Source organism: Ahaetulla prasina, chromosome 6 (assembly GCF_028640845.1).
Source record: "Ahaetulla prasina isolate Xishuangbanna chromosome 6, ASM2864084v1, whole genome shotgun sequence".
NCBI classification, from domain to species: domain Eukaryota; kingdom Metazoa; phylum Chordata; class Lepidosauria; order Squamata; family Colubridae; genus Ahaetulla; species Ahaetulla prasina.
Window position 1 is genome coordinate 78,374,961 of NC_080544.1, and position 17,110 is coordinate 78,392,070.

The following is a 17,110-nucleotide window of genomic DNA, read 5'->3' on the forward strand; positions in this document are numbered from 1 at the left end:
GGCTTTGGTCGCGTTGGTGGATGATCTCTGGAGGGCCAGGGATAGGGGATGCTCCTCTGCCCTGGTCCTATTAGACCTCTCAGCGGCTTTTGATACCATCGACCATGGTATCCTGCTGCGCCGGTTGGAGGGATTGGGAGTGGGAGGCACCGTTTATCGGTGGTTCTCCTCCTATCTCTCCGATCGGTCGCAGACGGTGTTGACAGGGGGGCAGAGGTCGGCTCCGAGACACCTCACTTGTGGGGTGCCGCAGGGGTCGATCCTCTCGCCCCTTCTGTTCAACATCTATATGAAGCCGCTGGGTGAGATCATCAGTGGCTTCGGTGTGAGGTACCAGCTGTACGCTGATGACACCCAGCTGTACTTTTCCACACCGGGCCACCCCAACGAAGCTATCGAAGTGTTGTCCCGGTGCTTGGAAGCCGTACGGGTCTGGATGGGGAGAAACAGGCTCAGGCTCAATCCCTCCAAGACAGAGTGGCTGTGGATGCCGGCATCTCGGTACAGTCAGCTGAGTCCTCAGCTGACTGTCGGGGGCGAGTCATTGGCCCCGATGGAACGGGTGCGCAACTTGGGCGTCCTCCTGGATGAACGGCTGTCTTTTGAAGATCACTTGCCGGCCGTCTCCAGGAGAGCTTTTTACCAGGTTCGCCTGGTGCGCCAGTTGCGCCCCTTTCTAGACCGGGATGCCCTGTGCACGGTCACTCACGCCCTCGTGACGTCTCGCCTGGATTACTGCAATGCTCTCTACATGGGGCTCCCCTTGAAGAGCATCCGGAGGCTTCAGTTAGTCCAGAATGCAGCTGCGCGGGTGATAGGGGGGGCCCCTCGTGGCTCCCGTGTGACACCTATCCTGCGCAGGCTGCACCGGCTGGCTGTGGCCTTCGGGTGCGCTTCAAGGTTCTGGTGAACACCTTCAAAGCGCTCCATGGCATAGGCCGGGGTTACTTACGGGACCGCCTACTGCTACCGGATACCTCTCACCGTCCCGTGCGCTCTCACAGAGAGGGACTCCTCAGGGTGCCGTCAGCGAGACAGTGTCGTCTGGCGACACCCAGGGGAAGGGCCTTCTCTGTGGGGGCTCCCGCCCTCTGGAACGAACTCCCCCCAGGACTTCGTCAACTTCCGGACCTCCGAACCTTCCGTCGCGAGCTTAAAACTTATTTGTTCATCTGCGCAGGACTGGATTAGTTTTTTAAATTCGTGGGTTTTTAAGGGGTTTTAAATGGGTTTTGAATGGGTTTTTAATGGGTTTTATTATTTGCTAAATTTTAATTGCGGCCAATTTGAATAAGTTTTTTAGTGGTATTTTAATAGTATTTATTTTGTAATAGTACTGTCATTTTATCTGGCTGTAAACCGCCCTGAGTCCCTCGGGAGAAGGGCGGTATAAAAATTTAAATAATAAATAAATAAATAAATAAATATTTCTTTATCTATTAATGTATCCAATTAGAAATTAATTTTAACAACCATCACAAAAGTTTTGAAAGGCATTCCTTAAGTGCATTTTCTGTTATCTGAGCGGAATGAAGTGTGCTGTGTGTTTACACTGTGATAAGATAAAATTCACCTTTGGTTCTCAATGACTGTCAAAATCAGAATGTACTCAACAGGTGATACTCTCTGATATATACATCTATCCTTGCTATATTTTGTTCAGTGACACTGCTACCTGAATCATTAATAATTGGAAACTAAAGATGAATGCTTGTTCATATAAATCTTGCCCTCTCCTAAACCCTTGCCTAATTCTGTGACCCTTTGAATAATGCACTAGGCTTTATCATACCAATTCCAAAATTTTCAAAATATAAGTATTGCATTCAATTTTTAACTTGCATTCTTTGGTGAAAGGCTAGCATACAAGGCTTTTATCTAAATCAATTTTCCTTCCTTCTGGCTCCAATGTTATATTGCAGTATTTATCCTTTTGTTTTCACTGGCTGCATTTCCCCCCAAATTTATTGTAAACCTAGTGTCTCTTATCATCAGTGCCTTCAGTGCTATCAAATACTTCCTATTCACTATTTCCAAATACCAGTGCAGTGCAGGTAATCATTGTTTAGCCATTTGCAGTTGCGATGGTCATGAAAACCAATCCTCACATTTATGACCTCTGCAAAGCAAAGGAAAGCTGAAATAACACCATAAAATTGTGATGTTTCTTTTTTTAAAAATAATTTTTATTGAACATTTTTTTTAAAAAAAGAAATTTTTACAATTTTCTTCTTTACAATATTTCCACATCAGTATTCATGTCTTATATATCCATTTCCCCCCTTATTTCAATTTACTATCTATACATGTGATTCTATTTATTTATACATATGAAAATATCGATGTAGTAAATTATAATCAGACATTCTGTGTCAGTTCCATTTCTATGTTTGTTACTACATTCAGACTCCTGTATCTTCCTCATTTAATCTTTCCTTGCCCTGTATACCTCTCCTCTGACCGTTCATACCATTTATCCCATACCATGTAGTATTCTGTTTCCTCTTTATCTTGTATTTCTTTTGTGAGTTTATCCATCTCTGCACATTCTAAAACTTTTCTTATCCAATTTTCTTCTGTTGGTATGTTATTATTTTTCCTATTTTGTGCATATATTATTCTCGCTGCTGTTGTGATATGTATAATTAAGTATTGTATTTTTTTATCATAATTTCCTAGAAGTATTCCTAATAAAAATAGTTCTGGTTTCATCTATATTTGCTGTTTGGATATCTCTTCTAAATATATTCTTAATCTAGTCCAATATTGTTTTACTTTGGGGCATGTCCATCACATGTGGTAGTATGTTCCTAGGTTTTGTTTACATTTCCAACAAGTTGATGGGGTATTGGGGAACATTGTGATGTTTCACTTAGCAGCTACTTTGCCTAATGACTAAGTTGCCAATCCCAGTTAGGTTTACTAAATGACGACTACATTTATCATACTAATAATACAATTACAGTCTGCATTGTTGGACAAGAGTTTAATCTCTTATAACATTGCCAACATGACTAAAGATATGCTGGCTAGGGAAACTGAAATCTATCAAATCTGGAAGAACTAAATTAGGAAAAATTGGCACTAAATTCCTTTTATACATAGCAGTTCTAATGACCCAATTTACTGGGATGGAAAAGAATGGAAGGAAATGACACTAGCCTTAACAATGGTTAATCAGACAGCAATTATCTATTGCCTAAGTGTAGGTATCAGAGTAGGTATCTGGGATACCAGAACTGGAACAAGCATATACCACTTTATATCTTGCAAATATAATTAAATGATCATTGCAGAAGTAGGTGATGAGACAAGAATCAGAATAGGAAATTACCAAAGCCTCCCAGCCATAAAACTCAACTTTGAGAATTTTATGTTAACTCAAGTACCAACCTTCAGATGGGGTAGGAAACTATTTGCCAGTCACAGACTTGGGCTTAAGCATCTTCCAGATCTGCTCCACGCAAGCTCCTTTAAGCAACAGGGTTTCTGCAGTGTGGAGATTTGAAAGGGTGCTGTTCTCACATGGGCTGTGATGTATGGCAAAATGAATATATTCCAGAACTTGTGAATCAGCCAATCTGCAAGTGGGTGAGGATGACACCCTTTGCCTGTTTTAATCTGGCATCTGCTATTTCAAATTCATTAGCTTTTAGAGACTATTGGGTAGATGATCTGCAGTTTATAGCCAGTGGTGGGATTCAGCCAGTTCGCACCACTTCGGGAGAACCGGTTGTTAACTTTCTGAGCAGTTTGACAAACTGGTTGTTGGAAGAAATCATTAGGGCAGAGAACCGGTTGTTAAATGACTTGAATCCCACCACTGTTTATAGCTGGTGATAGTAGCACTAAGAGAGCCCATTCAAAATGCCAGATTCTCCCTTTCCCTAAAATAGAATGTCTTTGGAATAGTGTTAAAATAGGTGGTGCCTCCTAGAACCAGCAAGAAGTAACCAATAGTAGGTTGGGTTGATACCTCCCATGTGGGAGAGTTACTGCCTCTGAGATAATGGGTAGTGAAATTTAACAGATTTTATATAATTTACCACTGCTTCAAGGGGAAAACAACATTTTAACGTGGAAAAACTAAAAATGAATTAAAGTTCATCAGGTACATATTTGGGAGGAGATGAAGGTAAAAGCATAAGATAAGAGATTGCCCTATGTGTAGATGAAAGTGGGGAAAGGATCTCCGTTTCTGTGTATATATCTTGATTTTAGATTATGACACATTGCATCAATTCCTCTCATATTTCTCCAGTTAAAACTTTGGCTTCCAATGAAATAAAGTTATACAGTAGTTTCTTGCTAACTTACAATGCACCTGACCTCCTATTATTGTAATTGGTGCTATTTTGGTTTATTGCCATTTTGCCTTTCATTATTTATACTTATTTGCCCTCTTCTTTCCTCTAGAATTACTTAGTTCTACAAGGATTTGTATCTTCTCTTTATTCTTGTGGTCACAGTTTACTGTGTTAAAGCATTATCTTGTTTTGGCTATCTTCCAGCATTTCATCATCTTAGATTGTCTGACTCCTGGGTATTGACTTTGACTTTTCACTTGAGTTTCATTGAGGCATGAAAGATGCTGTTATTTTGTTCCTTAGGATGTACACTTACAGTATATTTAGTAGTTATAGTTTTTATTATCATCCTTATTGGGCAGCTTAGGGCTATTAGGACTTCTTTGTTACAAGCAAGCAAATATAAAGAATCAGAATTAAGCTTAGAATAAATAAATATATTCATTACTTTAAAACAGCACAAAAATCTATTCTGCAACCATGTCCTAAGATTATACCTATTCTTACAGATATAATTTTCATATTTAATAAATGTTTTATTTCCATTCTGGTTATTTAATTTCATTTTAGTTTCTTTATGCTTATATTTATGTGCCTTATTTGGTATACAAATTGCAACAAATGGACCCAATTTTCATACAAATATTTTGAAACTGGGGTCTGTATTCAAAGATCATAACTAAGATACAATTTTATGGGAAACACTGCTTAAGTTAATTTCCTATAGGGGATTTAAATACAAGGTTAACTTTCAATGGAAATGAATGAAGCTTCAAAGCATTTGAGTCATGACTTGACAGAATCAAATTTTAAAAGCAAAGACATTCTCGTCAACTCTTTTGCTTGCATGCCTCATAATGTTCATGTGGACTCTGTTAGAGAAAAATAAAATCAAACTCTATCACTTTTAGTGAGTTGGTCTGATGTATATGATCATTATGATACAAAAAAATGTTGCGACTCTGGAGAGGGTGCAGAGAAGATCAACAAAGATGATTAGGGAGCTGGAGGCTAAACAGTTGCAGGAACTGGGAATGTCTCATCTAACAAAGAGAAGGACTAAAAGTGACACAATAGCAGTCTTTCAATATTTGAGCAACTGTCACAGAGAATGGGGGGGGGGGGATCAACCTATTCTCCAAAGCACCTAAGATCAAAATCAGAAGTAATGGATGGAAATTCATCAAAGAGAGATACAACCTAAAGCTAAGAAGAAATTTCCTGATTGGGAGAACAACCAACCAGTAGAATGGCTTGCCTCCAGAGGTCATGGGTGCTCCATCACTGCACGTTTTTAAGAAGAGATTGGACAGCCATTTGTCTGGAATGGTAAAAGTCTCCTGCTTGAGCAGAAGATTAGACTAGAAGATCTTCAAGGTCTCTTTAAAATGTGTTATTCTCAATTCTCTGCCTTACCAGAGAAGGAAAATACAGTACATCTTCGTTTAACTATAGAACTGTATCTTCAGAGATAATACGGCTATCTCACTCAGTTGCAGAATAATAGCTCTTACACACTTGCTGAATCACAGTCCCATAATGGCTATCATGACTCAAACAGTATGCAAATCAGAACCTTCAGTTTTGTCACTGTTCTACCCGTATCAGCCTATTATCCACATGCTGTTACAAACATTTATTTATTTTATTTATTTATTATTCGAATTTATATACCGCCCTATCTCCCAAAGGACTCAGGGCGGTTTACAGGCATATAAAACATCAATATCAATATACAAATTAAAATAATCCTTAAAAAACTTATTCTAGCGCCCGAATTATTAAAAATAGAAATATAAATATCAAATATAAATATTAAAATCAATTTAAAACCCCTCTAAATTTAAAAAATCTAAGCCAGTCCTGCACAGATGAATAAATGTGTCTTGAGCTCGCGACGGAAGGTTCGAAGGTCAGGAAGTTGACGGAGTCCTGGGGGGAGTTCGTTCCAGAGGGTGGGAACCCCCACAGAGAAGGCCCTTCCCCTGGGCGTCGCCAACCGACACTGCCTAGCTGACGGCACCCTGAGGAGTCCCTCTCTGTGAGAGCGCACGGGTCGGTGAGAGGTATCTGGTCGCAGTAGGCGGTCCCGTAGATAACCCGGCCCTATGCCATGGAGCGCTTTAAAGGTGGTCACCAAAACCTTGAAGCGCACCCGGAACATGGGTACTCAATCTTCTTGTTTCATCAGGACATTTTTTCTAGCAGTGCAATCTGAGACAAGTATATGGATGATGATAATCTGTGGATAATTTTAATAAATGCCAGTATCTGATAGTGGTATTTATTCAGTTATGAATAAATAGGAAATATAAAATACTGATTGTGCTCATAATTTCCAGTGGTATAAAACAAATTCAATCGATAAGAAGTCTTGATGTTACAGTAAATAAAGCAGGATTTGTTAGTTACAGTACAAATGACTAATAAATAATTTGGGAACTTAGAAATAGATTACTCATGTTACTATAATTATATTTGTTATTTTCTTTTCCCCAATAGTCTGATGTAATCTCCTTTGAACTGAGCTCCATCTTGTGGTCACACGTACAAGACCAAGATAATTCAAGAATAAGAGACAATAAGGAAGTAGGGGCATAACAGGAAAAATCCCATTTAGACATTCATAAAATATGTTCTGTTTCAGCTAAATTTAAGGCATTAATTACTCTAGTGGTTAAGCTGGTACAGATATCCAGAAAACATCTGTGATCAAACATGCAAGTTGTTTTCTAGATTGAATTCAGGAGGAATCTGTTTTTCTGCTGTGTATGGAAGAAGCTCTCTGCAGAATTGATTAATTGAGCAATGAACATTCCACTCAACACTTTTTCTATTGAAGATTATTTCTTGCATATTGATAATGATAGATAGATAGATAGATAGATAGATAGATAGATAGATAGATAGATAGATAGATAGATAGATAGATAGAAAAATATGCAATGAAAAATATTTTGCCTCCAGAAATTTTAGCAATCACTCATTGTTTTTAAAAAATGAAAAATAGTTGCTAAAATGGAAATGCATACATTTTGTGAATATAGGTGTTACTATAAAAAGAAACAATCTGGAACAACATCAAAAACATCATCAAAAAAGGACAACAAAGAATGTTCTTTCTGCACCAACTCAGTAAGCTCAAACTGCCCAAGGAGCTGCTGATCCAGTTCTACAGAGGAATTATTGAGTCTGTCATTTGCACCTCTATAACTGTCTGGTTTGGTTCTGCAACCCAACAAGAAAGACACAGACTTCAGAGGATAATTAGAACTGCAGAAAAAATAATTGCTACCAACCTGCCTTTCATTGAGGACCTGTATACTGCACGAATCAAGAAGAGGGCCGTGAAAATATTTACAGATCCCTCACATCCTGGACATAAACTGTTTCAACTCCTACCCTCAAAACGACGCTATAGAGAGCTGCACACAAATAATTCCCTCAACACTGTCAAACTATTTACTAAACCTGCACTACTATTAATCTTCTCATCGTTCCCATCACCAATCTCTTTCCACTTATGACTGTATGGCTGTAACCTTGTTGCTGTAATCTTTATGATTTATATTGATATATTGACCATCATTTGTGTTGTAAATGTTGTACCTTGACGAAGATATCTTTTCTTTTATGTACAGTGAGAGCATATGCACCAAGACAAATTCCTTGTGTGTCCAATCACACTTGGCCAATAAAAAATTCTATTCTATTCTATTCTAAGTTATAATCATCAAACATTCCTTGAAGATTGTTTATGGAGTTTATTAATGAACGATATATCAAATAATTTCAACTGTGAAAATAATGATATGCTATTCCCAAAAATGATATACAGCTACTCCAATGAAAAGAGAAACAGATTTATTTCAAAAATTAAAAATATCAGACAATTATGATCTAGATATATTTACCCCCAATTTTCTATTTTGTTTCTAAATTGGTCAACTGAAAAAAATATTTTTGGCATGCTTAGAAATATTAAGTCAAATTAAATTATCAATCCTTTGTAAACAATGGGGTCCTTTTGTATTGTCAGCAAGTTATAGAGAGAAAAGGAAGGGAATGGATTTGTAAATTTTGTTAGTTTACATGTCAGAAAACAAAGCTGACAGCCTTCATTGCCAGGTTAAACCAGTAATCAAAGTCAATAGTTGCAATTGTGTAATTTACTTTAGATATCAAATGCTTCAATTTCTAATTCCATAACACGTAGTATGATCTACCACCCTTGGCAGTCAACAGGAATGCTGACATATAACTTTAGTTTTCCAAATGAGAATTTATATAATGGCTATTCAAACATCTGTAATCTTTCTTATTTTCTCATGCATTCCCAAACTTTTAAAAACTGTGTCTGAGGAGAGATCCTAGCCTGGACTTGCAAAATTGTTTGGCAATTCATCTTATCACAGTCTGAAACAATTCTTATAATAAATCCCATTCAGCTAAATTGGATTATTTCTGTATAGAAAGGCATAACATTCTATTAACAATATTTAACCTTTTACAACAAAAAGCATATACATCTCAGCCCAAATTATAATATTTATAATATTCATGAAACTTTCCAATCCTCCTCCTTGTAATATTGAATGTACTTCCTTTTTCTCAGTTAATTTCATGAGTGAAGTTCCATTCAGGATACTACTTGTTTTCACTGTATGAGAATCCTCTCCTATCTGATGGCTCAGTTATCCTCACTGTTGAATAAATGCATTTGAGTTGAGGCCACATTCCATCTTTTGAGGCATGGCAAGGTTTAGTCAAGAAAAAGAAGGCAGGACTAGAGCAAGAGCAACATGCCAAGGATATAGATTCATCTAAATGTATTACATAAATTTTATAAATAAATACATACATGAAGAAATACATGATTAAATACATGTATAGTAGAAATCTGGAACGAACTACCCCCAGGACTTCGTCAGCTTCCGGACCTTCGGACCTTCCGCCGCGAGCTTAAAACATACTTATTTAATTGCGCAGGACTGAGCTAGATTTTAATTTACGGTTTTTAAATTGGGTTTTATTTTCATATTTTTAATTTAGGCTTTTAGAATAAGTTTTTTAACTGTTTTTAGATTGTATTTACCTGTTTTTTAAATGCCTGTAAACCGCCCTGAGTCCTTTGGGAGATAGGGCGGTATATAAATTTAAACAATAAAATAAATAAAATAAATAAATAAATGTCCAGTGAGACTTACTCATACTTAAGCTATTACAGAAATTTGAAGAGACTTTTTTTAAAGAAGTCAGTGGCATGTGTCTCCAGACTTTCAAATAGTTTAGGACTTCTGCCTGCCTATTTATCGTCTGTCTGTCCGTATGTCTATTTCTCTGTCTGTCTGTCTATCTATTTATCTGATTTCTAGGGGTCACAAAATCAATCAATCATGGTCTTCAATGATAGAGGAAATACCATAGGAAGAACAGGGATTACATACCTCAGATCAGCAGTTAAACCTATATTATATCATAGCTTGCTTAAAGAAAAAGATTTCCCTTCTCGCTCTACCTTTCCTAAGACATATTATTATTTTTCTGCTCTGTTTTCTAGACATTTTTTTGCTATATAAATCATATACATTAGCTATAATATGATTGCTGCCCTATTCCTGGGGCACAGCTTTTCCCCATTCAAATGGCCCCTTTTCTTTTGACATTTAGAAAGTTTGTTAAAACTTGACATTTGTTTTTTCCATGAACAATAAAAAATTATTGAAGGCAGTCCTCATTTGGTGACCACAACTGGGACTGGCAACTCAAACATTAAGCAAAGTGGATACTGAGTAAAACTGTGCTCCAACACTGGAAATTTTTAAGAAAATGTTGGATAACCATCTGACTGAGATGGTGTAGGGTTTCCTGCCTGGGCAGGGGGTTGGACTAGAAGGCCTCCAAGGTCCCTTCCAACTCTGAAGTTATGTTATGTTATGTTATTATCTTACTTCAGTTTTTCTTGGCTTTGTAGCCCTAAGAAGGTCATACATACGAGCATTGGTCATAAAGTTGCTTTTTCATCACCACTATATCTGTGAATTAATGCTAAACAAGGCAGTTGCTAAATGAGAACTCCCTGTCATTCTTTTTTGCAGATTGTATTTCATTACACGGTCTTATATATATGATTCTAGGCTGAATGGTTATACCTTGACTTTTACTTTTGTTCTAATTATAGAGGGGAAATTGTATGCCACTGGGGTCAATACTGATTGTAGCAGTTTGTAAAATGAATGAATGAACAAATGAATGAAGTCTCTTCTTACTGGGGTTTGTGGTATAAAGAGTTGCAGCTGCTTTAAGAAGTTTCAGATACATGTTCAGTGCATATTCTCACATGTATGGAAGCTGCAGTAGTGGGCCTGAGCAATATAGGGATTGTGTTTCCGAGATAGACAACTGTATAAATGCAATAAATAAATATGAAGATTTCACCTCATCTCAGTCATTCCAAATTTTCCTTTCCCCTTCTTTCCCCTCCTTTCCCCACTTTGTTCAGCATCTTGCCCATTGGAAAAGCTCTTATTTAGGCATACAAGATCTGGGCTATAACTCTGCAGGCCCTACTAGATGGCAGCAAAGGGTAAGGTTTTCTGCATTTCCTTCCTGCAGATCATGGTTGTCCATATGTTTTTTTTATTTTATTTTTTTTTATTTGTTACAACAGTATATATAAGCATAAACTTGAAATAACTATACGATGTATAAGCATATATATAAGCATAAGTATGTAATAACTATACGAAATTGGATACAATCAAAGGGAACATTAGGACAGGAACGGTAGGCACGTTGGTGCTCTTATGCATGCCCCTTACAGACCTCTTAGGAATGGGGCGAGGTCAATAGTAGATAGTTTTTGGTTAAAGCTTTGGGGATTTGGGGAAGACAACTCTGTTACTGAAGTCATATTTTCTGCAATCAAGATTGGAGCGGTTCACATTAAGCTATTATTGTTAATGTTGCTGCATGCGTGTGCTTCATGGCTATGTTGAAACTATGACAGAAGATACAGGTAGTGATGGGAAGTCTTCATGGCCTACCTTAATCAAAATTATGCCATTGTTTTAATTCACAGTCCTATAAAGCCTGTCTAGTGTTATATGCCTGCCTGTTTAAGCATTATGTATCAAACTATTTTATTTTATCCCCTGGTCTATAAGAGTAAGGAAAGCATTATATTCTCTCCTCATACCACCATCATGTCTAGAGGGTTGCAGCTGTTGGGAAATGCAAAACTATGTCATCATGGCATAATCACAGATTTCAGCAATGATTTGTATGCAAGACTTAACTGTTCATTGATGACCAAGCAGCAATTCTCCATAGCAGCAATTCAGATTTTATTTTTGTGACAGACTAATCAGATGAATACACATAACATACACTGAAATTATGGAGGGGGCGAGAGAGATATTATTTTAATGATAATGGTAGTTACCTTTCTGATTTTTTTTTTAAATTGTTCTTTGGCAAAAGTAGCTGGCACTGATTGACTGGTGGTTAATGACTACTGCTGGTCAGTTATAACAGTGCTCTGGTATAGTCTGCAGTGGAGATCAGATTCCTTGTTGACTTTTTAAAAACTCCTGAAAACTATTCTTGAGGTATCCTCCGAACTTCCCATCTGTCCACTTTTTCTTTGTTGTTCTTGTTTGTTGTTTACTGAGCATCACTGGAGATTTTTATGATCTCATTATATGTTTTAATTGCACTGTGGATGTTTTCCTTTGTAGGTATTGTAGGTATATATTGTATACAAGTGGCCAAGAGTGATTAGCTTGTGATGGGGTATGAGGACCATAAGTAATTTAGCATTTGATCTTGTTGTTTTAAAATCTCTTCTTTATTTAAACAGATGACCATCATGTCCCACTTCAAGGATCTCAAAGATGACTTCCATAGTGACACCGTCCTTTCCATATTAAATGAACAACGCATTCGGGGCATTTTATGTGATGTCACCATAATTGTAGAAGACACCAAATTCAAAGCCCACAGTAATGTCCTGGCTGCTTCAAGCCTTTATTTCAAAAATATATTTTGGAGTCATACCATCTGCATTTCTGGACATGTGTTGGAACTAGATGGCCTCAAGGCTGAAGTGTTCACAGAGATACTTAATTACATCTACAGTTCTACAGTAATTGTTAAAAAACAAGAGTCTGTTGTGGATCTTGCAGCTGCTGGCAAAAAATTGGGAATATCTTTTTTAGAAGATCTTACAGAAAAGAGCCTTTCCGGTTCCCCTTGTCTGTATTCATTTTGCAATACTGAAAAAAATGATGTGAAAGAAGAAAAAAGACAGGAAGACTCAGCCATTACAAATGGACCAAGAATCACGAATGCATACTCAATTTTTGAAACTGAAAATAGTAATAATTTGTTTTCTCCTCTTGACCTGAGGGCAAGTTTTAAAAAAATGCCTGAAACAAATAAAGCATCCAATAGCGATCTGGACAGGACTGAGGCATGCAAAGAGGTTGAGAGAGCCAGCACATTAGCTGAACATTCCTATGCTGTTACAACAGGTTGCAATGCTTTGCAACAAAATTCCTTTTATTATGAAAACACTCCACTTTATAAAACAGGTGAAGATTGTTCTGAAGCTGCCGAGTCAGTGCCTCTAGTTAAATCAGCAACACTGTCATATAATGCACCAAAGGCTAGATTTAACTCCCAGATCACAGATGCTCCTACTGTAAAGATATCAGCCCACAAGGGAAGCAGTTCAGAGGCTCCCCATAAAGTCATAAATGACCATGGCCATTCTTTTCAAAAATCCCAACCGAAAAAAACCAACATTCTCTCTTCTAAGGAAAATGAAAATAAATCTGATAATCTTTCTGGATCAATAGCCACGGACATTCCACATCCTTATAACTGCAGTTGTTGTACTAAATTGTTTAATGATAAAACTCAGCTAAGCACTCATCTTAACCTTCATTCACAACCTCAAGAGACTTCAGTTTGCAAATATTGTAGCAAGCAGTTTGAAAATAATGCTGGACTAGAGACTCATGAACAAGCATGTAGGGGTCTGAACAATTTTTGCGTTGAAAATGAAAATGAGCAGAATAGTCTGGATAATTTTGTTCCTTCAAATGAAAAAACTGGCACCTCATATGTAAGCCCGGAGCCCACAGAAACTGAAAATGAGTTTACCGATTATCCTGCCACGAACGGTACAATGCCAGAAACAGACCATTTTGTTAAAGTTGTTGGTGGACAGATACTTTATACTTGCAGTGTTTGTAAACGTACCTATGTTACCTTGTCCAGCCTCCGAAGGCATTCAAATGTTCACTCTTGGAGAAGAACTTATCCTTGCCATTACTGCAACAAAGTCTTTGCATTAGCAGAGTACCGTACCAGACACGAAATCTGGCACACAGGTGAAAGGCGATACCAATGTATCTTCTGTCTTGAGACCTTTATGACATACTATATACTCAAGAACCATCAGAAATCTTTTCATGCAATTGATCACCGACTTGGTGTAAATAAGAAAACAGCTAATGGTGGCTTGAAACCAAATGTATATCCTTACAAGCTTTACAGGCTTTTGCCTATGAAATGTAAAAGGGCACCATATAAAAGTTACGGAAACTCATCATATGAAAGTGTACAAGTTAATGAAGTTCCCTCTAGCACCTGTATTATTCAGAATACTGTCACTTCTGAACTGGCATCCTTGAATTTTGAACACAATATGTTGCCAAGTTCCAGCATTTCTTTGGATAGTTCTTCATGTGGTGATGCTACAGCAACATCTGAAAATCCTCCAAATGTGTCTTCCTGGAAAATTTCATCAAGGACAGATCTTAACAATAATACTCCCACTAACAGAAGGACATTATCTTCTGTTGAGGATACTGGTCCTCAGGAATATGATTCCTCTCGTCAAACAATTAGTAATAGCAATTCCCATGAGAATTCAACCTCTGTTATTAGCTATAACAATTCAGCATCTTCTGTTATAGTGCATAGTGGAAGAGTTTCATCTGTGATAATGCACAGTAATGCTGTCAATGCAGTAGGAAGAAGTGATAAGGGAACTTCAGATATTACAATCAGTCAAGGAGCCAGCAATGATCTTGTACATGAATCAGACAATGGCAATAGTAGAACAAGAAGCAATAAAGAAAAGAAAAAGGTGCCTCTATATGACAGAGAAGCCACTTCAAAGGAGGTAAAATATACAACGAATACAGGGATAGCTTCTAACACACCTGCACATATCTTTGAAACTTCAAGCAAGACTGAAACTTATATCGCAAAACCTGCACTGCCAGGAACATCTGCTGACAGCAGTGTTGCTCCACTTTGTCAAATAACAGTTAAAATTGGAAATGAAGCTATTGTGAAAAGACATATTTTGGGGTCCAAATTATTTTACAAAAAAGGCAGAAGATCTAAATATGAATCCAAAGGCGATCAGACAGTTCAGGTTGCAGAACGGGAAAAGAGAGAGAGAAGCCTGTCTCGAGTTTGTCCATCAGACTACATTGAAAGTGAAATGGGTGATGATGTCAGTGACCATGACTCTAATGATAAACCTTGGCGACCATATTACAATTACAAACCAAAAAAGAAATCTAAACAATTAAGAAAAATGAGAAAAGCAAAATGGAGAGAGAAATACAGGAGCAGAAATTCCTGTCAGGGAAACGAGAAGGCCTATGTCACCACTTATGCTCTTAGGAATATTCCTGAAGAGAAGGTCTGTCATCAAGGAGAAGAGAAAATGCCAGACCTTAACTGTAAGCTCTGTGAAAGGGAGAAGGAGTCTACAGAAATATCCCATGATCACTCACACCGGGAGACCACAGAGCCTGAGTCTTTCACTTGTAATTTATGCCAAAAGCATTTCCAGAGCTCTTCTACCCTAAGGATGCATAAGCGGTGTCATACAGAGGAGAAGCCCTACCTTTGCAAAACCTGTGGGAAAGGTTTTTCCATCTCCAGCAATTTACAGAAGCATGAACGCACCCATTCTGCTGTCAAGGATTTCATCTGTCAACACTGTAACAAAGCATTCACTCTCAACGAAACACTCAAAATACATGAGAGAATCCATACAGGGGAAAAGCGCTACCACTGTCAGTTTTGTTTTCAGAGCTTCTTATATCTTTCCACCAAAAGGAATCACGAGCAAAGGCATAAGCGTGAGCACACTGGGAAAGGCTATGCGTGTTTTCAGTGCCCCAAGGTTTGTAAGACGGCAGCTGCTCTTGGGATGCACCAGAAGAAGCATTTGTTCAAACCACCCAAGCAAGAGGACAGAAAAGATTGTTTGTTTAAGGAAAGCTCGAAATCGTGTAAAAGTCAACATTTCTTTGATTCAGAGAAACAGGAAACAGCTAAACCTCTGCTAACTAAACGCGTAACTGATGCAGAGGGTTACAAAGTCAGTAATATTCAGAACACTGCATTGGAGGCTGGACTCTGAGTAAGAAAAGGGTGCGGCAACAAAGAAAAGAGAGATGAAAGGCCATAGATACAAGTAATTAATGCAAAAAAATAAATAAATCCAAATTTACAGAAGTTCTTAAAACTTGAGATATATATTTTTCACATAAATATATTGCATACTTTACATTTTAAATGTGCCATAAAAAGCAAAATTTGGAAACTATAGTGAAGCTAATTAAGCCTAAAAAGGTATACGGAGATATTAATATTACTCAGAAGAAAGTTTATGTAAAAAAGAATATGCTTAACTGAATGTTTAAAAGGATATTATAAAGAATTTACTGTTGAACTGGAAATTTAACTTGTTAATGATATCTATCATTTTGGGCAACTAAAAAATGAGTGATATCCATTCAGAACATAGTAAGGTTAAAGTGTTTTCTGCTAGAAGAAATTACATTCTATCTCCTAACTATAATTTGTTTGAAGGTCAACACTGTTTTAAAATTTTAATTTAGCCCTAGTTTAATGTGTATACAATAAGCATCTGGTTAAGATTCTAGCATTTGTTATTTGAGTAGTCCACTCACCCATTCTGAAGTCTGAACATGCCGTTACAGAACAATTTTGTAAGAGGTTATGATTGGTTCGTCACACAATCAGTCAGATGTATTATTATAATAAATATTTATATTCTTAACATGTACCACAATGTGTCATGAGCTCCTTATATATTAGTGCTATCAGATTTGCAGGCTGATGTGTAAGTGAAGTTTAAATGATAGCATTATACACAATTCCTCCATGAGCAAAGTTAGTTACACACATGGAATAAGATCTCTTATCTTGTTGAAGAGACTTTTCTTCCTGTGGCTTTATAAGCATCAGAGCATTGAGACCATGTATGTCTGCTCTATACAGTAATTTCTCCTCATTGCTCCAGGCATGACTTGTCCTCTGAGAAGAAATAATTTGCAAGAATCCAGCACAGAAATAGGTAGCTGGATAAATATGAAATTTCTCCATGGAATCTTTCTAAAATTTACACCTGACGTTTCAGATTTCCCCCTAAATATACATTCAAGGCCCAAAAGTGGGGGGGGGGAGCACCACTTATCCTATTTTAAGTATACTCGAATGTGAAGATAGTTTTGGTACCTTGATTTAATCCAAGGCTAATACTATATTTGGATTTACTGAATTGTATTCCAAGTTGACTTCCATAGTGTTTTACATACATAGTCATCCAGCTAGTTTGTGTAATGTACCATAGAATTTAGACACTCCAATCCTAACCTCAAGGTTGTATAGAACTGTCTACTTGAGTAATTTAATGTGGGTTTTCAGTATTAATTTATATTTTCTTTTTGCATACTTAATGGGGC

At 37.3% G+C, this 17,110-nt stretch overlaps 1 protein-coding gene across 1 annotated transcript in view; it reads left to right on the forward strand.

The window, feature by feature from the left end:
• The window catches only part of ZBTB38 (zinc finger and BTB domain containing 38), a 38,190-nt gene extending 22,192 nt beyond the window's left edge, over nucleotides 1-15,998 (forward strand). Inside the window, exon 2 of the mRNA XM_058187673.1 lies at nucleotides 12,169-15,998. Coding sequence (XP_058043656.1) covers nucleotides 12,169-15,762 — 3,594 coding nt within the window. The 3' untranslated portion in view covers nucleotides 15,763-15,998. The remainder of the gene's footprint in view (nucleotides 1-12,168) is intronic.
• Nucleotides 15,999-17,110: the final 1,112 nt, after the last annotated feature.